This window comes from Gopherus evgoodei, chromosome 14 (assembly GCF_007399415.2).
Source record: "Gopherus evgoodei ecotype Sinaloan lineage chromosome 14, rGopEvg1_v1.p, whole genome shotgun sequence".
Lineage (NCBI taxonomy): Eukaryota > Metazoa > Chordata > Testudines > Testudinidae > Gopherus > Gopherus evgoodei.
In genome coordinates this window covers 27,361,936-27,388,092 of record NC_044335.1, presented here as the reverse complement: position 1 = coordinate 27,388,092, position 26,157 = coordinate 27,361,936, and the positions used below count along the sequence as shown (strand labels likewise).

General features: G+C 49.2%; 1 protein-coding gene across 1 annotated transcript in view; it reads right to left on the bottom strand.

Moving 5' to 3' along the window:
* Window positions 1–3,795: 3,795 nt before the first annotated feature.
* AHCY (adenosylhomocysteinase) overlaps window positions 3,796–26,157 on the bottom strand; it is a 50,380-nt gene continuing 28,018 nt past the window's right edge. Inside the window, exons 6-10 of the mRNA XM_030533185.1 lie at window positions 22,838–23,045; window positions 21,931–22,018; window positions 20,894–21,011; window positions 17,987–18,181; window positions 3,796–4,743 (exon numbers count right to left, since the gene is read on the bottom strand). Coding sequence (XP_030389045.1) covers window positions 4,612–4,743; window positions 17,987–18,181; window positions 20,894–21,011; window positions 21,931–22,018; window positions 22,838–23,045 — 741 coding nt within the window. The 3' untranslated portion in view covers window positions 3,796–4,611. The remainder of the gene's footprint in view (window positions 4,744–17,986; window positions 18,182–20,893; window positions 21,012–21,930; window positions 22,019–22,837; window positions 23,046–26,157) is intronic.

Genomic DNA, 26,157 nt, shown 5'->3' with positions numbered 1-26,157 from the left:
CACACGACCATGCCAGACGCGATTGTCCTGGCCGCTGCGTCTGCCGAATCCAAGGACGCCTGGAGAGAGGTCTTCGTCATGGCCTTGCCTTCGTCCACCAGTGCCGTAAGCTCCCGTGGGAACTCTGCAGGAGGCTGTCCTTAACTTCCCCACTGCGGCCCAGGAGTTGAAGTTATGTCTGTTGAGGAAGGCCTGTTTAGCAATCCTCAACTGGAGGCCCCCTGAGAAATACACCTTCCTGCAAAACACGTCCAGGCTCTTCGCTTCCTTAGCCTTAGGGGCCAGGGCCTGCTGTCTATGGCGCTCTCTCTCGTTTACCACTGAGACTACCAGGGAATATGGGCTTGGGTAGCAAAACAAGAAGTCATACCCCTTTGACGAGGCGAAGTACTTGCATTCCATACCTTTGGCTGTTGGGGCACTGGAAGCCGGGAACTTCTGGCTCAGGCCCATACAGCTAACCCTGGGGCGGCACCGGACTCAGTGCCAGTTTCTCCGGTCTCTCACTCGGTGACGGCGCAGGCAGTCTGGATGCCGTAGCTTCCAGCACAGAGGAGCGTGGGTGCGGGGACTGGGACCAGTGCACCGAGTAGCTGGCCCTGGAGGGAGCCCCCTGCTGCTGGTGGTAGGCCCAGGGGGTCCAGAAGGGCCAGTGTCCCAGAGGTCCCCATTGGGCTTGCCACCCAGCCAAGTGTTCTCTGCTGTCCGGTGCCTGATGCAGGTAACTGTACTGGCCCGAGTCAGCAATGGATTCTGGCGACACCGAGCGCAAAGGCCACAGCGGTGCCATCGATCTGTGCTGGCGGGAGGTCGACGAGCGGCTTCTTGCCGATCAGGAACAGGACCGGTACCGCTGCTCATGGGACAGGTATTGGTGCTCCTGAGACCTGGACCGGGACCAGTGACTTCTGGAAGACTTCGGCGATGGCCGGCTCACCTTCTCTTGGTGCCGGTCTCTGGAGGGTGCCAGAGAGCGTCGGGTCCCTTGTGCTAACTCCGTGGGCTGACTTGTCTCTGGTACTGAGGCTTCCCTCTGCGTCAGGGGTAACAGAGTCAGCAGACTTGACGCTCGACCGGGACCAACACTAGGAGCGATGCCGGGACGGTGACCTCAAACGGCACACCATTGCTGGCTTTCCCCTCAACAGCACCACGGGCCCAGGTGTCAGAGGCTTCTACCTGATTGGGAGGGGGCTCACTGCCAACAACCCAATGAGGTCCTTTTCCGCCTCAGAGGTGTCAGGCGCGCAGAGCTGATCCATTACTCCCTCAAGCCCGTTGTCCTCACTGAGGTCACTTATGACCGGACTCAGAAGGACTTGTGGCGCTGGTGCCACTGGTGCCGACCCCACTGGTGCCGGTGCCGGTACAATGTCCATTCTGCTCTTTCCAGTGCCCGGGCCCTTAGATGGTGCCAGTGTCCTTTGTGAAGAATGTCCATGCCCTTCTTTTGGTTTGGCCTTCGGCTGCACCAGGGAGGGTAAGTGGTGCTGGGGCATACTTTTCTCCGGGGCTGATGGCTTGCCGTGCTTGTTCAGCACCTGGTCTCTTGATGAGTCCAGGGCACTCCACACTGAGGAGGCTGGAGCAGCGTCTGGTGCTCTGGGCCAGATGGCTGCAGTGCTGCCTCCATCAACAACTGCTTCAAGCAGAAGTCTCTCTTTCTTTGTTCTAGGCTTAAACACCTTGCAAATCTTACACCTCTCTGTTTGGCATGCTTCCCCCAGGCAACATAGACAGGGGGTCACTAACCGGCATAGGCTTGCGGCACGTGGCGCAAACCTTAAACCCGTGGGCCTGCGGCACGCCCTGCAGCCCGGGGCAGGTTCTGGAAGCCTCCAAGCACCTAATCTACCAAGTGTCCACAACAATAGAATGCTAAGGAACTGATAGCAGCTAAGTACTCTAAAGCTAAGGGATTGCTTCTCCTACGAGAGCAAGAGATTGTTTCAGCGCCACCATGGACAGTAAGAAGGAACTGGAGGGGGTCAGGCCAGCGGGGGTATATATGCACCGCGCAACGGCACCGCTCAGGCAGGGGTCCTGCCAGCCCGATGGGTACTGCTAAGGGAAACGTTTCTGATGCTCGTGCATGCGGCGCGCGCACACCTAATGTGGAATGGACGTGACAAGCACTCAAAGAAGTATGAGACTCTACCTGTACTTTTCCAGCTGCAAGATACGGGTACCTAAGGTAACCAAGGTTACAGAGAAACCTCCAAGCTAAGAGCAGAACTCAGCAGGCCCTGGATGCTACAATCCAGACTGCTAAATCATACCACTCATCTTGAAGTTGAGGCCCTGGCTCAGTAAAGCACTTGAGCAAGGCAGTACTCCTGAGCTTTAAGTTAAGCATCTACTTAAAGGCTTCGTTGAACAAAGCTCTATGTTTTTAAGTGGGAATAATTAAGACCCTCCTCCTTTGAGATTTGTCAAATGCACACAATGGCACAGGCTTCCTCCAGGCCCCAGGGGTGCTCAAGCCCCTGCTCTGCCCCAGCCCCCGTCCCCACCCAACCTTTTCCCCAAGGCCACACCCAGCCCTCCCCCCCCAGTTCCCACCCCACCTCTTCCCACCCCCTTCCCTCAAGCACACCCCACTCCTATTCCTCCCTCTCCCATCCAGCACCTCCTGCATGCTGTGGATTGGCTGATTGCAGTGGGCGAGAGGCACTGGAAGGGTAGGAGTTTATTGGCAGGGCCGCCAGCAGGTCGGAGGTGCAAGGAGGGAGGGAGCTAGCTGCCAATGGATGCTAAGCGTCCATTAACGTTTTTCTGTGGATGCTCCAGCATTATTCTATTCCATACAAACCTGCTGGTCTTGTTTCCTGCTACTGTAACATGCAGATTCACAAAGTTGCAGAACCTCATGCAAGAAATGAATCCTGTCCGTGGTGATCTTGGTTTTGAGGCTCTATTTCACATTTGGCCTCTAAGCAGAGTAGGAGCTGAGATTATGCATAGGAATCCAACCTTACCACCTTTCTGTGGTGGATATTCCCTCCCCTAGGAAGGCACTGTGCTGGAGGGCTGATGTAGGTTTCTCTCTCCTGCACCTTCGTGAGCTAGGAGTCACTGATTTTAAGAGTAGATAACCCTAGCATGTTGAGCTTGGTTTGTTACGGTTTATTTAGGCTCTACCTTCCTATCCTTGCATTTAGGAAAGGACTGTTATATAAATGGTGTAGGAATATAAATGTGGAACAGTCACAATAAAGCACAAACTGGGAGCACTGAGCACTTGTAATGAGAAGATTAAAAGGAAGGGTGGCCAGCACGTCCCTCAGCCTGCGCCACTTTCTGTAGCCCCCATTAGCCTGGAGCAGTGAACTGCGGCCAGTGGGAGCCGTGATCAGCTGAACCTGGGGACGTGGCAGGTAAACAAACTGGCCCGGCCCAGCCCAGCCCACCAGGGGCTTTCCCTGAACAAGTGGCGGCCCAAGTTTGAGAACCACTGCTATAGGAAGGCTTGCCTTGGCCAACAGTGAGCGAGCAGGTCTCATTCTCCAGATTCATACATCTTCTGGGAAGATGCAACGGGTTAAGGGCAGCAGTGCTGAAAGACTTACAGCCAGGAGCAGCAGCTCCGGCCCAGCCACCGTGCTGTGGCTAGCACCGTGAATGGTTTGAGTTAGTTATGATGAAGAGCTAACAAGAGTACCTGCAGATGCACACTGACACAGGAGTGAGAGTGGGTTGTGAGGGCTGCGTGACGCAGTGCAAACAGACAAAACAGATGCAGCCATGGCACAGAAACAGACCTCTCCCTCCCGCAGCGCATGGACCAGAATGATATCAGATCACAGTTGTGGGTTTTTCATAAAAGCACTTTAAGACACCATGACAGGCACAAGATACATCAGACCTCATCACTTCACAAAACCAAATCAGGGCAGGAGCACACTACTGGTGGTTTCAGAGAACCAAATATCCTCCCCTCCACCCACCCCTTCGACAGCCTTTCGGAGCCAATCACATCACAAATGAAAAGGCTGCTGAGTCACCCACGCCCCTCTAGAATTACGAGGGAGGCTGAATACAGAGGGATGGAGGCAGCTGGACCAGACCCAGGAAATCAACTCCCAGACTAACATCTTTGATTAAGTAGACAGGCTGCTTCCAGAATAAGCGAACCACGAAGTGTCACGCTAACCTCAGGGGACACAGAGTGCTATGGAATGCCCCAGGGCCCACTGGGTATTTGTCTCATCCATCCAGCTTTCATGAACTACTGCACAGAACCAGAGGACCGTCTCTGTTACAAGTCACTGCTTAACCCTCACTATTATCGGTTAAGCCTGTTCCCATATCCAGACTGCAGGTTACTAGCAGTGCACATCTGAAGGACTAGGAGCCCTGTTTTAGAACTCCCAACCCAGCCCCCCTCACATTACAAGGCAATACGAGTGTGTATGGGATCTGCTCGACTAATGCATTAGCTAAACAACTGGTTCAAAGAGAGGATGATGCCTTTACTAGAAAGTCTCCATGCCTGAGTGGGTGTGTGGGGAGAGGGGGAAGGGGAACAGCTTGTTCTCAGAATCCCAACACACGGGTGAGAGCTTTGGAATATTTTTATCCCTGCATTGTTCTTTGGGTAGCACTGGCTGCTCAGTATCTGTAGTGGTCTGGCTTGAAGGGCCCTTCTTTCGGCAATCCCAGGTACTTGGCCTGCTTGTCACTCAGTTTTGTCAGCTTCACACACAGTTTATCCAGATGAGCGGCTGCTACAGCTTCATCCAGCTGAAAGACAATAAGAAAACATTAATCTCAGGAGGTTCAGCCCAGTGCTGAAGGCTGGTGGAGTCCGTGAAGTGGTGCCCACTGGTGGCCATCACACCAGGGAGGCCCAACCACCAACCCTATGGGTTAAGTGTAACAGGATCTGCAGAGAAGTGAGAATGAGACAGTCCTGCTCTTCTCAGGTTCCCCTGTGTCCTGAGTACAGTGACCTCTTTACACCAGAGCAGTCAGTAACAAAATCATTCAGCTGCAGCTTCCCCCACATCACCTGGGTCAGTCAATCTAAAGTCCAAGCAGGAGACAAGAGATTAACTTCTGGCAGACTTTTCTGGACTATGCATGTTTGAACCCAATGTAACATTCACGCATTATCTCGAGCAGGGGGCAAGCTAGTCAACTAAAAGCAAAAACAGAAAGTATCCAGCCTGGTTGTGGTAGACAGAAGAAAAGTTAGGCTGGTAAAGCCAACCGTGCTGCCAGCCTCTCTTCCCCTGGCCCTAACAGCATTTCAACAGAGTGCTATAGTGTCCCGGGGGGAGATTTCAGATAAGCCATAAGACTCACAGAAGAGCTCCCCAAAGAAAAGACAGTTACCTACCTTTCATAACTGTTGTTCTTCGAGTGTTTGCTCATGTTCACTCCAATAGGTGTGTGCACGCACTGCGTGCATGATCATCGGAAGGTTTTACCCTAGTAGTATCAGTCAGGTCAGCTGTGGAGCCACCTGGAGTGGTGCCTTTATATAGGTCCCTGCCAACCGCTGCCAGCTCAGTTAATTCTTGCCAGAATACTCCGACAGAGGGGAGGCGAGCAGGATTTGGAATGGACATGAGCAAAACACCTTGAAGAACAGTTACAAAAGGCGGGTAACCGTCTTTTCTTTTTCTATTGATTGCTCATGTCCATTCCAATAGATGACTCCCTAGCAATTTCGACAGAGAAGGGGTCAGAGTTCACCAATTTGCTGATTGAAGGATTGCCATGCCGAAGGCCGCATCGTCCCTCGTCTGTTGGGTGATGGCATTGTGCAACGTAAAGGTGTGGATGGAAGACCACCTTGCTGTCTTGCATATGTCTTGGATAGGGACCTGCGCAAGGAATGCGGCAGATGATGCCTGTGCTCTTGTGGAGTGCGCCATTAACGGCGGGGCTGGAATTTTAGCTAGGTCATAGCACATTTTGATGCAGGACATGATCCATGACTAAATATGCTGGGTTGAGACAGGGAGCCCTTTCATCCTCTTGTCTTTGTGAAAGACCAGGTTGCGGGGCTTGGAAGCAAGTGCTCTGAGCTCGGAGACCCTTCTGGCTGAGGTTACGGACACCAGAAAAGCCACCGTCTAGAAAAGGTAGGATAAGGGGCAGGTTGCCAGTGGTTCGAAAGGGAGGCCCATAAGTATGGAAAGAATCAGGTTAACGTCCCACTAGGTAACAGGCTGCCTCATCTGGGGTAAAGCCTATCTAAGCCCTTAAGGAACCGGCCTACCATGGGGATTGCCAAAGACTGACCTGCCCCCCACGCCCAGGTGGAAGGCAGAGATGGCCGCCAGATGCACCTTAATAGAAGATATAGCCAGTCCCAGTTGCTTCGGGTACAAGAGGTCATCCAGCACAAGGGGAATAGAGACTTGCTAAGGGAGGGGGGTGGGGGACGAAGGCGTACTTTTCTGTAGGGACCAAATGAAGAAGCACTTTGCCAAGGTACGTTGTGCGAGTGGAGGGTTTCCTGCTTCCCAACAGAACTTTCCTGACGGAGTCCAAATACAGCAGTTCAAGCGGGTTCAGCAATGGAGTTTCAACACCATGAGGTGAAGGGACTCCACGTTTGGGGTGTTGCAGTCTGCTGTGATCCTGTGTGATGAGTCTGGAAGCGTGGGGAGGGCCACCTGGGAAGCACCACGCTGGAGTCCTGCCTATTATTCTTGGCAGGGGAGCGGCTCCACTCTGCTGCCTTCTTCTTGTGCAGCACCGGGGATTGCGAATGGTGCTGCACCAATAAGCCAATCTTCCGCGCGGGGAAGTGGCCTTCAATGATCCTTATGAGAGTCCTTCCTCGGTGCCGAGGTGTCCCGCACAGAGGCCGGTGTGCTAGACACTGAGGCTTCCAGTGCAGACTCTTGAACCAGTAGGGGCCAAAGAGCGGACTTCATTAAGAGGAGCTTGAGGTGATAGTCTGTGTGTCTCTCTCTCTCTCTCTCAGTTCTGCGTTTGAATCCTCTGCAAACAGTGAACTTGTCTTGCAAGTGGCCCTCTGTCACGGAGTCCCTGAGGCAATGCTCTGGAACTGCTCCCTACGAAGCCAGTCAGGACTCTGGTGAAGTCTCCTCTCTGTGAGCAGACTGTCTTCAGGGCAAGAAGCTCACATGGCTTCCACCTTCCTGGGTCTGACGTTGGAGCATTCAGCTTCCTCTGCCCCTCCGTGTCCTTCCCACAGCGAGTCCGCCCAGGCAGGGTCCTGGTAAAGCCAGAGGGTCCTGCACCCCAACTTCGCACTCAGACGTGACTCTCAGCCAGCCAGTAAAACAGAAGTTTATTAGATGACGGGAACACGGTTCAAAACAGAGCTTGCAGCTACAGAGAACAGGACCCCTGAGCCAGGTCCATTTTAGGGGGCAGTGAGCCAGACAACCATGTCTGCACTTCACTCCACATTCCCAGCCAGCTCCAAACTGACTCACTCTCCAGCCCCTCCTCCTCTGCGCTTTGTCCCTTTCCTGGGCCAGGAGGTCACCTGATTCCTTTGTTCTCCAACACCTTTAGCTATCACCTTGCAGAGTACAAGGGCCCAGGCCATCAGTTCCCAGGAGACAGTGTTGGCCATTTATGTACACGGGTCCCTTATCCCACCACCTAGAGACTTAACAAATGCATAGGGGAAACTGAGGCAACCCAACAGTATTCAGAAGAAACATTAAAAGCAGTCCCAGTTCGTCACACCCTCTCCTAAGCACTTCAGACAAGCAACATGCAGATCCCCTTTGGGCATAGGCTTACCATACCTCTCTCATGGTTTAAACCCCTGGGGCAGCAGCATGCCCTGGTGATGGGGGAATATCGCAGGGGGAACCCTCCCCCCCCAACTTAAACGTACTAACTAATAAAACTAACTCAAGATCTAGTGAAAAGTAATAACTATGTACATGAAAAAACACTAGAACACACTTGCAAACAAGAGACTAGTTGCTCCAACGACAGTCACTGGTGGTAAGAAGGAACTGAGCAGGCAGTGAGTCAGCAGGGACCTATATACACCGCCATGAAGGCGCTGCTCCAGGGGGTTCCACAGTCGCCCCAACAGGTACTGCTACAGTAAAACCTTCCGATGATCGTGCATGCGGTACAAGAACACAACTATTGGAATGGACATGAGCAATCACTCAAAGACAGAAAAAGACTTAATAGGCATTCCAGTTTGGGTACATGTATGCTAGGAATATACATTCAGGTTAGCTAAGGTGATGTACACCCTAGAAGGTATAAAACTGTGTCTTCACTAAGGAAAAGACAGCGAAGCTACAGCAAGGCAGCTAACGTCAATGTGCATTCCTAGCGAAGTAAGCCCTTGGTGCCTTTTATTCCAGAGGTGGTTCCAATGCTGGGTGTCAAACACACCCAAGTGGTTCAGTATTTAGCCCCAAATCTCCAGCACAGAAAGGGCTACAGTAATGAGCAGCCCTTTTAGAACAATGCGACTTTCATAAAGCAGTTTAAAAAAAAAGAAAACTACTGCACAAAAAGAAGTCTTACACAAATGGATTGCAAAATGCCCATATTTGGGCTACATATTTGTGCTCTGGGGCTCCTTTGACTGGATAGGACGTATAGCTTCTCCTGTGATGAATGCAACTAACAACTTCTGTTCAAGGAAGATTTAAAATACCTTAAAATTCCTGGTAGAAAAACAGAGGAGAAAAATATATAGGAAGTGGAAGAGGGTTTGAAAAGTAGAGATGAACAAGTCACCAAAGAATGTAAGGGAGCCAAGGGCGCAAAGTGACAACGCTGTATAAGAGAGTCAAAGGAAATAAAGATCTAAAAAAGGACAAAAGGAAAGTTAGTGAAGAAAACAGCAGTGCTAGAAGATTTAGAAGGTAAGGAGGTAATGGCACCAGTGCTGCAGATGGCTACAGAATTTGCGCTGAAGAAAAAGAACCTTCTGCAGAGATGTCTGCAGCTGTAATTGGGGAGATGAGGAACAAATGGCAATACCATAGATGAAAGAAAACAAAAAAAAATCCATAGCAAGCTACAGTCCAGATAAAATGCATCTGAACATCAGAGGAACACACAGACTGAAAATAAATCATGAGCGACGAGAGCTATTTGATCAATATAAAAAGAAGTCCTGTTTTGAAGGAAGAACAAGGAGTCAACGGGCTAATCAGCCAGATGTATAACCTGTGCAAAGCACTAAGCCATAAGGTAAGGGTTTTAATATGGGAACATTTGGAAGAAATGCCTCTGAGCACCAAGTGTGAGTTTTGAAAAATGGATCTGCTTGGCATGTTCCTGGAAGCAATTACCCTATTTTAGTCTAAAAAGGAACAGAGTCATACAGAGTAACACACTTCATGAATTCAGCAACAGCGAAACTCCACTTGTAACGAAGTTGGACGTGACACCAACCTTGTTTCACACACTGCAATGTGCAAATTGCAATACCAACCACTGGGAGCCCCAGCTAATGGGGAAAATGTCCATTGTAAGGTAACCATGCTCCCATTTCCGTAAGACAATTAATATCACATAAAGGAATTCTGAAATCAGGAATTATAGATGAAAAACTATGTGGCGAGTATCGAAGTAGTGAACAAACAAAGAACAGAGTGATCAATAAAAGCAGGGATAGGCAATGGAGAAAGATCAAGGGGTACATTTTATGGACCTACATTCAGATCTAGATTTTCCCCAGAGAAAGGAATGTGTACACACACACACACCCCCAAGATGCAGAATGATCTTTGAGTGAGGAGCACAGTAAGCTATAGATCAGAGACAGGCAAACTACAGCCTGCAGGTCACATCTGGCCCATGGGACCCTCCTGCCCGGCCCCTGAGCACCTACCTCGTGAGGCTAGCCTCTGGCCCCTCCCCCCGCTGTTCCTCCTCCCCCGCAGCCTCAGCTCACTGCACCACCAGTGCAATGGTCTGGGCAGCAGAGCAGCTGCAGAGGCGCAGTCTGACCCAGTGCTTCATGCTGTGCGGTGGCGTGCTGACTCCAGTTGAGCGGCATGGCTGGCAGTCCTGCTGCTCTGGGCAGCACAGCCGTAGAACCGCCAGCCACCAGTGCTCCAGGCAGCGCAGTAAGGGGGCAGGGAGGGTTGGATAGAGGGCAAGGGAGTTCGGGGTGGTGGTGGTCGGGGGTGTGGATAGGGATCGGGGCGGTCAGAGGGTGGGGAACAGGGGGGTTGAATGGGAGCAGGTGTCCTGGGGGGGCAGTCAGGAAGGAGGGGGGATTGGATGGGGCAGTGGGGGGCAGTCAGGGGACAGGGAGGAAGGGATGGTTAAATGGGCCAGGGGTCCTGGGGGGCAGTCAGGAAGGAGAGGGGGGATTGGATGGGGCAGCGGGAGTTCCAGGAGCTGTCAGGGGACAGGGAATGGTGGGGTTGGATGGGGCAGGAGTCCCGGGAGTGGCCGTCAGGGGGCAAGAAGCAGTGGGGGTTGGATGGGGGGGGGCGGGCCACGCTTGGTTGTTTGGGGAAGCAGCCTCCCCTAACCGGCCCATCATACAATTTTGGAAACTGGATGCAACCCTCAGGCCAAAAACTTTGCCCGCCCTTGCCAGGGCTGCCCAGAGGATTCAGAGGAGCCTGGGGCAAAGCAATTTTGGCAGCCCCTTCCATAAAAAAAATTGCAATACTTTATAATATTACATTCTCGTGGGGGCCTCTGCGGGCCCAGCGCAAATTGCCCCACTTGCTCCGCACCCATGAGCGGCCCTGGGAAAAATAAACCTTCTGCATCTCGGCACACACCCAGTTTTGAGAAAACTTCTTTACAAGATGTCAGACAGATACATAAGAATTAATAGAACAGAAGTACTTCATATCTCTTTTGCCTGGAAAGGGTTAACAAGATCAGTGAGCCTAGCTGTCACCTGACCAGAGGACCAATCAGAGGACAGGATACTTTCAAATCTTGAGGGAGGGAAGTTTTTGTGCTGTGCTGTTAGATTTTGGTTGTTGTTCACTCTGGGGGCTCAGAGGGACCAGATGTGCAACCAGGTTTCTCTCCAATCTCTCCAATGCAGGCTCTTATAAGTTCAGAATAGTGAGTACTAGGTAGATAAGGCAAGTTAGGCTTATGTTTGTTTTCTTTATTTGCAAATGTGTATTTGGCTGAAAGGAGTTCAAATTGATATTTTGCTGAAAAGATTTTAATTTGTGCTTGTATACTTAGGCTGGGAGGGTATTCCCAGTGTCTATAGCTGAAAGACCCTGTACATATTCCATCTTAAATTTACAAGATAATTTTTACTGTTTTTTCTTTCTTTAATTAAGAGCTTTTCTTGTTTAAGAACCTGATTGTTTTTTTTATTCTGGTGAGACCCCAGGGGACGGGGTCTGGATCCACCAGGGACTTGGTGGGGAGAAAGAAGGGAAGGGGGAGAGAGAGGCTAATTTCTCTCTGTGTTAGGATTACTGTCTCTCTCAGGGAGAGTCTGGGAGGGAGAGAGGGAAGGAGAGGGGGAGGTGAATTTTCCTCTGTTTAAAGATTCAAGGAGTTTGAATCACAGTGATCTTCCAGGGTAACCCAGGGAGGGGAAGCCTGGGAGAGGCAATGGTGAGGGAAAGGGTTTACTTTCCTTGTGCTAAGATCCAGAGGGACTGGATCCTTGGGGGTCCCCGGGCAAGGTTTTGGGAGGACCAGAGCGTACCAGGCACTGGAATTCCTGGTTGGTGGCAGCGCTACAAGTACTAAGCTGGTAGTTGAGCTTAGAGAAATTCATGCTGGTACCCCATCTTTTGGACGCTAAGGTTCAGAGTGGGGAATTATACCATGACACAAGGTATCACTGGTTCTCAGCATCAGCTAGTGCTAAAAGGTACTAAAGCTCATTAAAAGGGTTGGACAAATATTGTTCGTCAAAACTTTTTCTGGATCAAAAACTAGGGGTTTTTAAAAAGCAGAAAAAAAATCACAGACAATGTCTGCTTTCCTTCAAAATTTGTTGTGGTTTTTTTTAATTAAAAAGCTGAAATTAGTCTGCCAAAACCTGAATATGGTTTGGGGTTTCAGAAGTGAATGGCCAAATATTTGCTGCTTGCTGTGTTTGATTGTTTACAGAAACAATAAAAAAAATTCTGCTTAAAAAAAATCCAGAACTTTTGAACCACCTCAGCTTGTGATCAAATGTCTGCCCATCCAGTCAGAGATTTTTCCAGGTTTCTGATACTCTGCTGGGGCTTCCTTGACTCTCATCTGTCTCCATAACTTTGGGTTCATTTAGGTTAGAACATAAGAACAGCCATACTGGGTCAAACCAAAGATCCATCCAGCCCAGTATCCTGTCTACCGACAAGGGCCAATGCCAAATGCCCCAGAGGGAGTAAACCTAACAGATAATGATCAAGTGATCTCTCTCCTGCCATCCATCTCCACCCTCTGACAAACAGAGGCTAGGGACACCATTCCTTACCCATCCTGGCTAATAGCCATCAATGGACTTAACCTCCATGGAGTTATCTGTTTCCTAGAGACTGGCTCCATGGGGTCCCTCACAAATTGGAGATGGTTACTGTGGGTTTGTCTTTAGTATAGATTATGTACATACTCCACGAACTGAGCATTTGAGCTTGTTCCAAATCTGGGATGAGCCTATGTTGTGAAAACTGAAATGCTCAAAATAGCACATGCATGTGAATGGACACAGGGTGCTAAAATTAAATTAACCCAGGGGTTCTCAAACTGGGGGTCAGGACCTCTCAGGGGGTCACAAGGTTATTACTAGGAGTCGCAAGCTGTCAGCCTCCACCTCAAACCCCGCTTTGCCTCCAGCATTTATAACAGTGTTAAATATATAAAAAATATTTTTAAATTTATAAGCGGGGGGGGAGGTGTCACACTCAGAGGTTTGCTATGTGGAAGGGGTCACCAGTATAAAAGTTTGAGAACCACTGAATTAACCCCTCTGGAGCCTCAGAGACTGTGGGTGGGGGGGGGGTCTCCCCTGGTAGCGTTGGGAAGGATATTGCTCTTCTCATGCGATCCCTCCCCCAGTGGCTAATTTTAAAGGAAGCTACCCTCCCCTGACATGAATCTCTCTATAGCACTGAAATTAAATATAGACTATAATTTGGCATTTGAGAAGTGAAAGGGATGGTAGCCCTAATGGAAAAGCTAACAGCTTGGCTCTTCTGCAAGCCTCAAACTGCTGAATGAGCTTTAGGGTAGGGAAGGCTGTGCCTCCCAAACAGCCTGCCCCTGCCCCCTATCCAACCCCCACCCACTTCCTGCCCCCCAACTGCCCACCCCCCCCCTCAGAATCCCCAACCCATCCTGCTCCTTTTCCCCTGACCGTCCCCCAGAGAACCCCACCCCAACCACCACCCCGGGACCCCACCCCGTCCCCTATCTACGCCCCACTGAGTCCTGACAGACCCCTAGAATGCCCACAATCCAACCCCCCCATTCCCTGTCCTCTGACCGCCCCCTGCAACCTCTGCCCCCTCCCTGTCCCTGGGACTCCCTGCCCCTTAGCCAACCACCCTGACCCCTTACCCAGAGCCTCAGTGCATCCAGGAGCTTCCCTCCACAGCTGCAGCGTGGCTCCGGCGGGGCCTGAGCTCCACCCCACTCAGAGACGCATGGTAATGGGGGGCTGTGAGCTCCACGCCGAGCAGAGGGAGCTGAGCTCAGCCTGGAGCTCACAGCCCCATCTCCTTACCACGTGGCTCTGGGCGGGGCAGAGCTCAGGGGCCCCGCCGGAGCCACGCTGCCGCTGTCCCGGGAAGCTCCTGGATGCACTGAGGCTTCAGGAGAGGGGTGGAGGAGGGGTCGGGTTGGGCTGGGGCCGGGGAGGGAGCCTCAGCCATTCTTGTGGGGGCCCCTGCAAAGCCTGGGGCAAATTGCCCCACTTGCCCCCCCCCCATGGGCGGCCCTGGCCCCTGCTATAGGTAGTCAAATAAAAATCAATACTAATTAAAGGAGAAGTAAGCAGCCTGGACACAAAATAGAGACTGCTGCTTTAACAGATTTAGAAGAAACTAGTTTGCAGCATGAATCCATTGCAAAAAGCAAACGCTGCTTGGTGATGAGGTAGCCTGCCTTAGAGCTAGGCCGCGGGGGGTCTTTTGCTCCTGGTGCCATCCCAGTGCCAGACGGTCCCGATGCCTCTCAGTGCCAATGGTACCAGGGCAGATTTGGCAGTCGGAGACTCCCCATTCTTAGGAGATTCTGAGGCGATGAGTGAGACCACTTTTCTGTGGCCTTCTGTGGGACTGAATCCTTTGCAGCTGTTTTTGAAGAGGATCCCATGTCTGATGCAGCTGCCGGTGAGTGCTCACAGGGAGGTGTCCTGTGCTTAGAATCAGAAGCAGGTCGAAGGGATTTCTCCAGCATCTTAAGTTTGGAGATCCCCAGCTTTTCTAGTCCTCGCTGTCAGCTCTTTGCAGTGGTGGCACTTCTGTGCGATTTGTCTCTGTCCCAGACAACAGACACACTGCGAGTGACCATCTGAGACTGCTAATGACAGTCTACAGATCAGACAGCGTTTAAAACCTGGAGAACCAGACATGTCAGAGAGGCTGTTCAAAAAGAAGGAATGGGAATAGTCCCTTCCGAGTGCCTCTGGGCTGTGAAGCGCATGGCCACCTCAGGTGGGGGAAAAGAAGAAAAGGTTGGTTTTTTTCCTCAAATAGAGAAAAAAACAAAGGAAGAAGTAAATGAAGAAGGATAAAAGTGCAAGGGTTGAACTAAAGGAATAGCAACGTTTTGAGGGTGCTGCTGTTGTTCCGACCAAAGCCAACGGCGATAGAGATGGAACTGAGGGGTGGTTGGCTGTGCGTGCTGGGTAGCCGTTTGGAGCAGTGCGAGATGGCTGCCTTGTGTGCCCAGCCAACCAGGTACCACTACTGCAAATCTCCAATTAGAAACGCAGGGGCGCACAAACACCTGAAGTGGAGCAACCACAGGGACATTTCTCGAACAACAACAATTGGCACACAGCCCTTGTTAAAGCAGGCTCCTTTCCCGACTGCAAGCAGACAGGTTAAGGTTCACATTCGAGGTTAGCTTTGAAAGCGTTGATTTCAAGTTATTCTAGGGGAACTGATGCACCCCCACTAGATAAAGACACACTTGCAAATATCATTATGCTACCAGCCGAGATATAAAAAGTCTGCCCTCTCTTGCCACAATCACAAAAAGGATTTTTTTAAAAATGTCTGAACAAGCTAACAGAAAAGTTCTCTCTGGATGAGAGAGTACTTTTGTTGATTACACACAGAAATTCAACCAAAACATGCACTAGATAGTCTGTACAAATCTTTCCAATGTTCCTATCAGTAATACTTTAATTTTACCTACATCTTTCTTCTGTTCTGGCACATTAATGCCAACTCCCATTAACCTTCTTGAAAACCTTCCACTACCAAATGCCACATTTTTTAACTGGGGTTTCTGGTACCAGGCACTTCCCTAAATCAAACACTGATGCAAATTAGTCCTATCTGACATACATAAATGAACTGTGTGTTACTTAGTAAGTGGTTAGATCATCTCCCTTATTCAACCCGTTTTACTGGATTTTATTACTAGAAATAGTATCACAGGGGGCTTGAAGTTGTGTATTGAAGGGCGGCATTAAAGTAGCATAGCCATTGAATGACTTCACATAAAGGTTTTTTTCCCCGAAGGGGAACGACAGAGATGCATTCCCCCACTCTTTAGCATGATTGATCCCCACAAATCTCCTCCAAAAACACCTTTCTGGCTCATTTTAACAAGGGGCAGCGGGAGCTTAGAAGTCCTTCAGCAAACCCTTCATAAACAATTCCATATCTGTTTAATCTATTGACCAAAGGAAAAACCTTTTTGCATTATCACTTCAGGATCTGGTCACATTTCAAAAGGTACGAGGACTTAACAGCAGAATCTTTCTCAAACAATGACAATCTTGCCTAATTTGCAGGCTTGTTTACGAAAATTGAGACCAGATGACAGTTTCTTTTGTAAATTTACGACAGTTGTGATACAATCCAGATTTCTGCTCCCACCAAGAACAAAGAATCATTTTAAGTTTAAAAGAGAAAACCCAGGAGAATTTGTAGCAAATCCAAGTCAGACAGAGTCTGCGGAGATGTGCTGAACATTTAGGCAATTAGGACCAGATTGTGGTTGGCTCTGCTTAGGTGCGCAAGGGGGATGGGAGGGCCGGAAGTTTTCCCTCTCCCTTCCCCATTGTGCTCCTCATAGGAGCCAGCTGCAATCACAGACTCATATCACTAGCCAAAGAAATATGGGAGAGCAGGACCGGCGCTAGCGCTTTTCGCGCCCTAGGCGCACGGCCATTTCGCCGCCTCGCGCGCCACTCCCGCGGCTCCAGTGGACCTGCCGCAGCCATTTCTGCGGAAGGTCCGTTGGTCCGCGGCTCTGGTGGAGCAGCCGCAGCTGTGCCTGCGGGAGGTCCCCCAGAGCCACGCGGGACCAGCGGACCGTCCGCATGTATGCCTGCGGCAGCTCAACCGGAGCCGCGGACCAACAGACCCTGCGCAGGCACGACCGTGACAGGTCCACCGTAGCCGCCTGCCACCCCCCGCCAGCAAAATGCCGCCCCCCGAAAATCCTGGCGCCCTAGGCGATTGCCTAGTTCGCCTCAATGGAAGCGCTGTCCCTGGGGGAGAGTTAGCATGAAGCCAGAGACAAAGCCCTGCTCCACTAGCCACCAAAGCTGGGCAGACACAGGAGGAACATGCTATGAATACCTTGACGTACACAGCATGAACAATTCTACATAAGCTAGCTCCCAAGGCATCTCACACTCCAGCCCCAAAATACAGATCATTGATTTAAACCATAGCATGACCCGCAGAGTTCCTTTCACAAGTACTGGTCCAACTCTGTTGTGAGCAACATGCTGGCTACAAGAGCAGCCCTACTTCAAAGACAATCAGTGGTGTATGTTTAGCACCCTTAAAACCAAACAAACACTGATGCAATGAAGCTCCTATAAGCAAATACTCGATAAAAGAATTAGCTTGTTCATAGGTAAGATGCCATCTGTAAACAAGATGTCTGCCTCTTGATGGATCCATTTTATCAGATTGTTCACTGCTTCAGGCAATAGAAACACTGACCTCACAAGGCAACTTGTTTCTAAGAATCCCAATCAACATTAATTTAGCCTCAATACCTGTGAGAAAGTGTTGCCCTGCTCCCATTTAACTGCTGGCGAAATGGAGGTAGAGGTTACCCAAGGTCACATGGCAAAACTAGCTCAGAGCAGAATTGAAATTTCTCCTTTTCTTTGCAGAAATGTCATAAAACAAGTTTTGAAGTTTCCAAAACCCAAAAGCTGTCCAAATCAGAGACAACCCACCCCTCATGAGACACACAGCTGGAGTGAATGTATCCTACCCAACAGTCAGGATACCACATGACAGGTAACTTTTGATTGGGAGCAGGCTGTGACAACAGCAAATTTAAAAAAAAAAAACAAAAAAAACCTTGAAAAATTAAAAAAATAAAAAAATCCAAAACCCACCACTGTTAAAACATTTGCAAAACGCAAAGCACCAAAAATGTTGAAATATTGCAACTGAAGTTTCATACAAGTGAAAACTTTTTGTGGACATTTCGTTTTCAAATTTGTGATTTTGGTGCCAAAAGGTTTGAAAAATATCAAACTAGCTCTAGTTGTAGTTAGGCCTAACTGGATAATATTAACGAGAGGAAAAGGAGGCAAACTTTAGAGAGGAGAAATCTCCCTAACAGTGAGTTGGTAGATTGTGCAATGGCCTCCCAAGGAAAGGTGTAAAGCCTACAGGTTTGGTGATTTCACTGAAAATTACCCAAGACTGGAAGATGTACTATGGAACAACCTTGCACTAGCCAGGCCTGGGAGAGGTCTCATCCACCTTCTGCTTTGTACGGCCATTTTGTCAGCTTCTGAATGAACACACGCCAAAGTTGGACTTTAGCACTCTAAGCTTAGGTAACTTACGAAAGTCTACCTGAAGGACTGGGTTGGGTTCATCTGTGCAAGTATATAGAAATAAGATAAAAAGATTGCACCCTAACCCACCTTCTTTGGCAGGATATGGACTCCCACGGGATACTTGTCAGTATTGGTCCACAGCTCAATCTGTGCCAACACCTGATTGGTGAAGGAGTTGCTCATAACAAAGCTGGGGTGACCCATGGCACAGCCCAAGTTGACGAGTCGGCCTTCTGCTAGAAGTATGATGTGGCGGCCATTCTTCAATGTATATCGGTCCACCTTCACGAGAAACAAAACAAACACCAATGAGACAAGAGCATGGAGGCAGCGTATTCCACCCAAAGTCTGGCAGTCCCATCCATCCTGCACAGATGACCAGCAGTTAACATGCAACAGACTTTGATTGTAATTGAGCTTGACACCATGCACTATCCAAATCAAAAACATTTGTCTCTTTGTAGGCTGGTCTCACCTAGCATGGAACCTAGGAGCTGCTGCTCACTTGGATGGACTTTGAGTTGATCATTTATCCAGCCCCCAGGTTTCTGCATGTCTACTGACATTGGAGGGGGACTACTCTGGGCTACCTAACAGCACACATCTGACACATGCAGAGGCAGAGTGGTTCTCTGCACACAACCAAACAGGTGCATCTATGTAGTGCATCAAGACATCTGCATACACCTAGTCTGCCCTCCCTCCCCAGCACACGTCTCACTACATAGACAAGAAGGCAGTTACATTTTAGATTGCTTGGTTTTGCTTTCCAAACCCCCCACCTCACTCCATCTTTCAATTAGATGATGTGGTCTGCCACAAGTCTCTCCACAGAAACAAGTGATCTTGCAAGTTCCTCTGCCGAGAGGAGTGAACAGTGAGTGTAAGATTGACTGAGATGACAAAGGGGGTCTCTGAGCCTGTCTCCAAAAGAATGGGCAAAATCCAGGACTCGTATATTTGTCACGTGCTTCTCAATGCAACAGTTTTACTAGGTTCCACATGACAGTTTGTTCAGGCATCTAGGGCACAGGCTAGTCCTGCTATTCATTTCTGCATAACACATTGGCCCCTCTTTCCTACTGCTTTACCACATCTGGGAACTTACTCCATTAAAGCCAACAGTGGAATCCTGACCAATTCTGGATCTCAAAGTTACACTCATGTCACTGCTCAGGCCTTCTGCCGAGTTATTACAGAATAGATTGGATCTTTGGTATTTACTTATATCACATGTTTGGAGGGACATTGCCTATGCTACTAATAGCTTAAGTTATTCAAACATAAAGACCAAACACAGTTTCTTGATACTTATGCTTTTTAAAATCTTTGCCTTTCACTCAGTTTGCACATAGAACACTCTCCATTTTGATCCAAGTGCTACCGTATTTGAGTTTCAGGCCTTGTAAGGAACAGAGTTAATTTAAACACAACTGTTCTCTGGGGGATTTTTAAAATTTGAAGAAATATTTCTATTGAGATTTTTAAAAAGCTTGTTTGTACAAAATATAAACTTTGCACCAAATTTAAACTAACACGGTCTCTCCCTTTTTATACAAAGAATTCCACAGGTCGCACTAAAAACCTTACTGGAAAATAGTCATGTAGCTAGGGCATTCTCTGGCTGTGTTTAAAATACTAGAGATATTCCCACTTCAATGCTTTTGTGTCATTTATTTTCAGCATGGTTTGTGTGTAAAGTAAATGTAACTCCCTCAAACGGAAGCCCTAAACAGACTGGCTATAAATCTACCTTCCTACTCCAGTTAGGCTGGGTGGAATTAGCAAGACAGTTCTCTAATGCAGCGATTCTCAAACTGTGGGTCAGGACCCCAAACTGGGTCACAACCCCATTTTAATGAGGTCACCTGGGCTGTCACTACATATGCTGGGGCTTGGGGCTGAAGCCAAAGTCCAAGCCACACCACCCAGGGCTGAAGCCCTCAAGCTTTGGCACCCCACCCAAACGGGAGAGACAGGTGGGGAGAAGAGGGGCTCAGGCTTCGGTCCCCCTTCCTGGAGTCTTGTAATTTTTGTTGCCGGAAGGGGGTCATGGTGCAATGATGTTTGAGAAACTCTGCTCTAGTGCATAGCTGCAATGTTCCCTCTGGGACGGTAGTTCTCCAGGTGCAATTCGTGGGTCATCTCTGGTGAGCAGAGCCCTTCCTGGAGTGAAATATGGGGGTGACTCATGCGGAGTGGCCAACAGAAGAGAACCGTTTACAAACTGCTGTAGTGCAGAGAAAAGGATCTCTTCTGGCACTTGCCATCCTGGTGCCAGGCAGAAGCTACAGGAAACTGATAAGTACAAAGACAGATGTAGCCCCATGGCTGTACATTCCTCTGGCTTTAATAGAGACAGCATTTCAGAGGAATCTGGTAAAGAGGCAAAGTGATTTATCTCAGGCGCTAAAAGCAATGTTTTCAGAGGAGCTGAGCATTTGTAAAGATCTCGCCCTAAAGCATTTCAAGTTAGCTAATTGAAAACACAGATTTATCACATTCTTCACCACCCTCTCCTAGTGGCCACTCTACGCTCCAATGGCACTGCAGCAAGAATGGTCACCCAAGCAGTTACTGGCCTGCAGGCTCCTATTGCACCTGGCATAGGATCCAGGCCACAGCCTTGGCAAACTGCAGCAACAACAGGGTAGAGCCTGCAACAGTTACTGTCATATTGCTACTGGGCTCTATTCATGAGTCTTCAGCTCTGGCTGTGAGACCTCCTTTCCTCAGAGACCTAGCCAAGCTCTCCTAAGCAAAACTTTCCATGAAGGAGCTTCACTCTGGATTTTCTGCCTTTTAAACTGCTTTTCTCCATCTGAAAATAGATTGGATACATGACAACTTCTCTCCTCTAAATGTCCAAGTGCACCTTGCCTACCATTGGGTTTTCTTTCTGCTCTGAGGGGGAATCAGCCCTCCTATGCATGGGATATTGATTCTGATTAGCTGCCTCTCCCTCACGCTAGGTCCTGCTGAGGGACGACTCACCTGGGGCTTAACATTCACTGTCTCCACCGCGTTATCGTTTAGCCACTTCGCATCAACTTCCACATCAAAGTGGCCAATGTTACATACGATGGAATCGTCCTTCATCTGCTCGAAGTGTCTGCAACGAGAAACCAGGCTCTGTCACGGAGCAGGCATCAGAGGGTGATGTTCCACTTCACGCGTGCTGACTGACAGCGCAGCGTCACACAGGGAGAAAGGGGGAATGCAAGGTGAATCCTCAGAACATGGGTCTCCAGAGGATGCCATCAGCCCAAGAGTGGAACCTTGTAAGAGGCCTGGGTGGGGGAGTCACCTCAACACCTTATCAACCTCCCCTTGTCAATTTTACCTTATGATGTCAATATTCACAAGCACAAACGCAGCAAGAGGGCAGTGGGACTGCTCCAGATGGAGGGACTGCAAGCTGGTACGTGAGGGGAGGGGCCACCAGAGTATGTGTCCGGCATGACAGGGGCGATGAGCTTGTTTCATTAGCTCAGACGGAATCTCTCTCCTGAGAGCCACGGCAAGATCCTGCGACAGGCAGGAAGTTCCCCTGAGCCATCACTAGAGCAACACCTTCGACAGAATCAGTTATGTCTCTCCTAACATTGGGGGCAAGTTTAGCAGCGACAGTCAAACTTAAGCCAGAGGTTCTGGCCCAGCTTCCTTCCCCAGCTCTGCCTGTGTGCCTCAGTCCTGACTTGCACACCCCTCCTGTTACTCTGGTCCTGGATTCCCCCACACCCTTCCCCACAATCTCTGCTAGTGTCCCTCACCACCAACCCCTAGCACTCCCTGATATTCCATTCCAGTGTTCCCTATGGCTCACCCCTTCCCACCTTGCACCCCCTAAGAAACCATGATTGGGATGTACAAAAATCTCCACTGGAGACCAAAATCCTGACCACCTACGAACAAAACCCAGCCCCACAGAGCTGAAGAGCCAGTGCACGAACCCCCACTGTGCTGCCAAGCAGAGTCATGCAATATCTGAACACTGGTCAGTTTGCACTCAGCCAGGGGATGGACAGTACCTGCCCTGCACGATGTCAGTGCATCCAGTGGTGGTGACAAAGATGTTCCCTTCTTTGCAAGCCTCTTCCATGGTCGTAACCTCATAACCTGAAGGTCAAAAGAAAATTGTCGTTCTCTGTCCTGGCAAGAGCCTCCTCTCCCAGCCAACGCTGGTAAATGAAGGTAAGAGGCCCAGTTCTGATACTAAACAGGAACTCCCACCTGTTACTCTTTCATCCCGAGTGTCTGTGCGATGCAATTATTGACATAATGCCTCACTGGGCCACATTCTCAAAGGAAGAGGCACTTGCAATATTTGCAGGCTCCATGTTCGTGAGAGCACAAAGCCCTGCACGTGCATGGACGCATGCACAGAAGTAGGGTAACTGCACGAGTAACAGCCTGGGATCATTGAGTCTGATTTGCTTCCTTGTCACGCTATCAAGCAGGGCTTCACAAAGGGCTTCACATTCCTTAAGCAACCTAGAGCATAACGGAGATGGATGCTTCATATTCTCAAGCGGAGAAAGTCCATTGAAGTCTTAACCCAGATGGAGGTTAGAGCTGTCTGAACAGTAGGAGCCTGTTCAGGAAGTGGGCTACAGCACTACGAAGCAGAGAGGGCCTACCCCAAATGTTTCAACTATGGTGCAACCTCAAATCCAGGTAGCTATTTGGAGAGGATAACATCAAGCTTTCCAACAGGAGTATGTAGTTTAAGCCATTAATGACTCCTCTCCCTACAGTTAGAAGGGAACAGTCCACAATGGGCATCATCAGATTGCAGGAGTTGGCCCTATCAGAGGACTAGGGCTATTCATCTTCCTAGTGACTAACATCACTTAGTACTCTACAAGAGACTACACAACCCACCAATGGATATACCAAGTTCTGAATCCCTCACCCCAACAATCCACAGCTGCTCACCTTCCATGGCTGCCTGCAGTGCATTGATTGGATCAATTTCCGTGATGATGACTCTGGCTCCAAAGTTTCTCAAGGCTTGAGCACAACCTTTGCCGACATCACCGTAGCCTGCCACGACGGCCACTTTCCCAGCGATCATGACATCCGTGGCACGTTTAATGCCATCGATAAGGGACTCTCGGCAACCGTAAAGGTTATCGAATTTACTCTGGTGAGGAAAGCAGCCATTTCAGAAGAGCTGAAGCAAACGCTAGGAGATACTCGTGCTTCCTATTTAAAGAGAACCTAGATGAACTTATTAAATATCATGAGGCTGACAGTTATCTAAATACCTTTAACCACATCAGTGCAAGATAGGTCTAACTGAATATAGGTTTAGTTGCATTCCTTTCACTGGCTTTTGAACCTGGCCCAGATAGCTATAGCAGACATCTGCTGTCAGAAACCTCCTCATCCAGGAGTACTCTAATAAGAGGCATTTCATGTGTGTATTGCACCTGTTGGTTAGTTCTTGGGCACCTGAAAACAGCCTCCATGGGATTACTAAAAGTGACCAACAATAGAATAAAGCATGGGAGCCTGTCACATACAGGGGCAAGGATAGCAGGAGGCATGTCTCATACGTACACAGCAGGGAGCTGCTGTTCGCTCAGATTCCATGTTAAACGTTTGCTACAGAAGCCTACAGACTGTTCCAAGTGTCACGGCCGGATACTGAACAGGCAGCTGTAACAAGATAGTTAGCATCACGGGTGCTGGAACAATTTTTATAGTGAGGGTGCCGAGAGCCATTGAACCAAACTGTAAAGCCTGTATTATAATGGAAAATACTTCAAGCCAGGGGGTGCTGCAGCACCCCCATGTAGTTCCAGCACCTATGGTCAGCATGCATGCAGATATTTATAACTCTGCTATCTTTGCAGCAACATCTTTAGGGAATGCACACGCACGCTCTAGAAGTGACAAACAGCCAACTGCCTGCATGCATAACTCCAGGATTCCAAGCCACCAGGTCCCAAAGCTCACAAGATACATTCCACTCACAGCTCCCCAACCATCTGCAATGAGCTGACGTGCCACATAGTCACCTCAGTGGATACTCAGCCAAGGATAATCAGAGTAAAACTGCTCCAAGGTACCACGCATTCAAAGCAGCGAACCCTGGATTTCATTTCTCGCTCTTGCCTTACAAATCAGTGACACAGGTATCTTGGCTGTGAGCAGCCCAACTCTTAATTCAAAACTCCACTTAGAAACAGATGCCAAACATAATGGGCATTCTATGTTTTTATCCTCCTGAGCCTAGGGGGAATTTCTCATTGAAATGTCTTTCCCTCTTTATGCTCTTTACCTTTTACTCCCCACCCTCTGGCTCTGTTTTGGCAGGGAAGATGTGAAACTTAATCTGGGCCCTAAAAAAATCTATAGATCTCAATCTGAGATATTACAGGATGCCCAGGAAAGACACTGGCTGCTGAAGTTTTGTTTTGCTTTATAGGATATGAATAACGAAATCACAGACGAGAAGACAGAGCCAATGAGAACAAGCAAACTCCAGTCTCCAAGCCTGCCCTCAATAACACCAGCAGGGAACGAGAATGCAGTGACCAGGTTGAATGGCTAGAAGAACCCAAAAGAGGAGATGCAGCTTTTACAATTGAATACACACCTCTAGCTTGGCCCCTTTGTGTGTGCACATCATGCGGGGGATCACACACCAAATACTACACTATTATTGTGCCTTGTCACCTTAGAGCTCAACTTACCATCAACATATGAACTATGATCTCACAATTTAATGTATAGGCATTATAAACCACAGGGAACAGACATGACATTGTGCGTTTGGGAGCACAGAACAGGTGGCTGTTAGCGGAATAAAATCAAGAGATAAATCTGAAGAAGCACCGCGTTTTAGGATGGAAACTATCTTGCAGCCTTAGATATGGCAGATACTATTCACTATATCAGAGGAACATTGTCCTGAAAGGCAAACGCCAAGTCTGAGTCTTATTGAAGACAAAAATACAACTAAGTAAAAGTTAAGAATTGTCTGTAACTTACTGCAGCAAGATCTTCCTGCTCAGAATGTTACAGTTAATAGCTGTGAACAAATGGCGTAGAATTGAGCAATTCAGATGACAGACTAACCCACTCTGGCAGACTGTGGATCTTTGTCTCCCTCTAGTAGCGTCTCACACCCAGCTAGGGATGTAAATATTTGTTACGTGCCTGGATGCTCTGCAAGGACGAGGCCCACACACACAGGTGAGTTAATTGGCTTTAATGAAGGTTAAGTGACACACCCGCAACAGGGACTCCACGCGTTGCTGCCACTGGCTTGGGGAGTCCAACGTCCGAACAGCTCGGTCAGGTGCGAAGTTCAACGCGCAAGCTCCAGCCCATAGCAATTATAGCATCATGCTAATATCATGCAAAGCAGCCTCTACATATGCAATGGGGGACTTTCCAACAGCAGTGGCCGCCTCCCCTGGCCTCGGGCCAGGGACTTTCTGCAGTTCCCCAAAACACCGGGGCTTCCCACACAGGGCAGTTCTAACCGGTTAGAAGCAGCAGCTGCTAGCAACTTCTGTCCGCTAATAACCTCTCCTTGAGAAAGCGCAGGCCCTAGCTAGACCGTAACAATATCTTCCGGGGTCCCCTACAATATTGTTTAAAAAAGTTAACTGGTTAATGATTAAAATTAGATCATTTAACCACTGGGGCTGCAGTTGCTCCAGCCAGTCTTTTGTGGTCACCAGGATGATGGAGGCTGTTCTTCAGTTGGGACAGTGGAGAGAAAGTGGGCCAAGTAATAGTTAAGGGAAGAGGGACTTAATGCCCCATAAGACAGCAAGTTAAGGTCCCAGTTCAGCCACCTAGATGGCAGCAATTCAGTCAGGACAGTGGGAGAAGAAACTCCCTAGGGAAACCATATCTATGTGGCTAGTACAAAACTCTATTTTTCAAACTCTCCTGAGCCCAACGAGAAGCTTCTCCCCTCCCAAGGGCAGAGGCACAGATGGGGACCCAGCGACACAGCCAACGGGTAGAGCGGTGCTGACATACAGAGTGGCACTTGGCAGTGCCATTTCTCATGGACAAGCTACAAGTCAAAGACTCTCTGCCTTGCAAACACACACACTGGGACAGAAAACCAGTAAGGGCAAGATTTTCAAAGTGTTCAGGTGCCTAATGCACCTCACTCCTGATTTCAGTGGGAGTTCAGCACCTAGGCATCTAGAGTTTTCAAAAGCGCCTACCTGCATCTTTAAGTATTTAAATACCTTTGAAAAACTGGCCTCAAGTTCCCCTCCTCC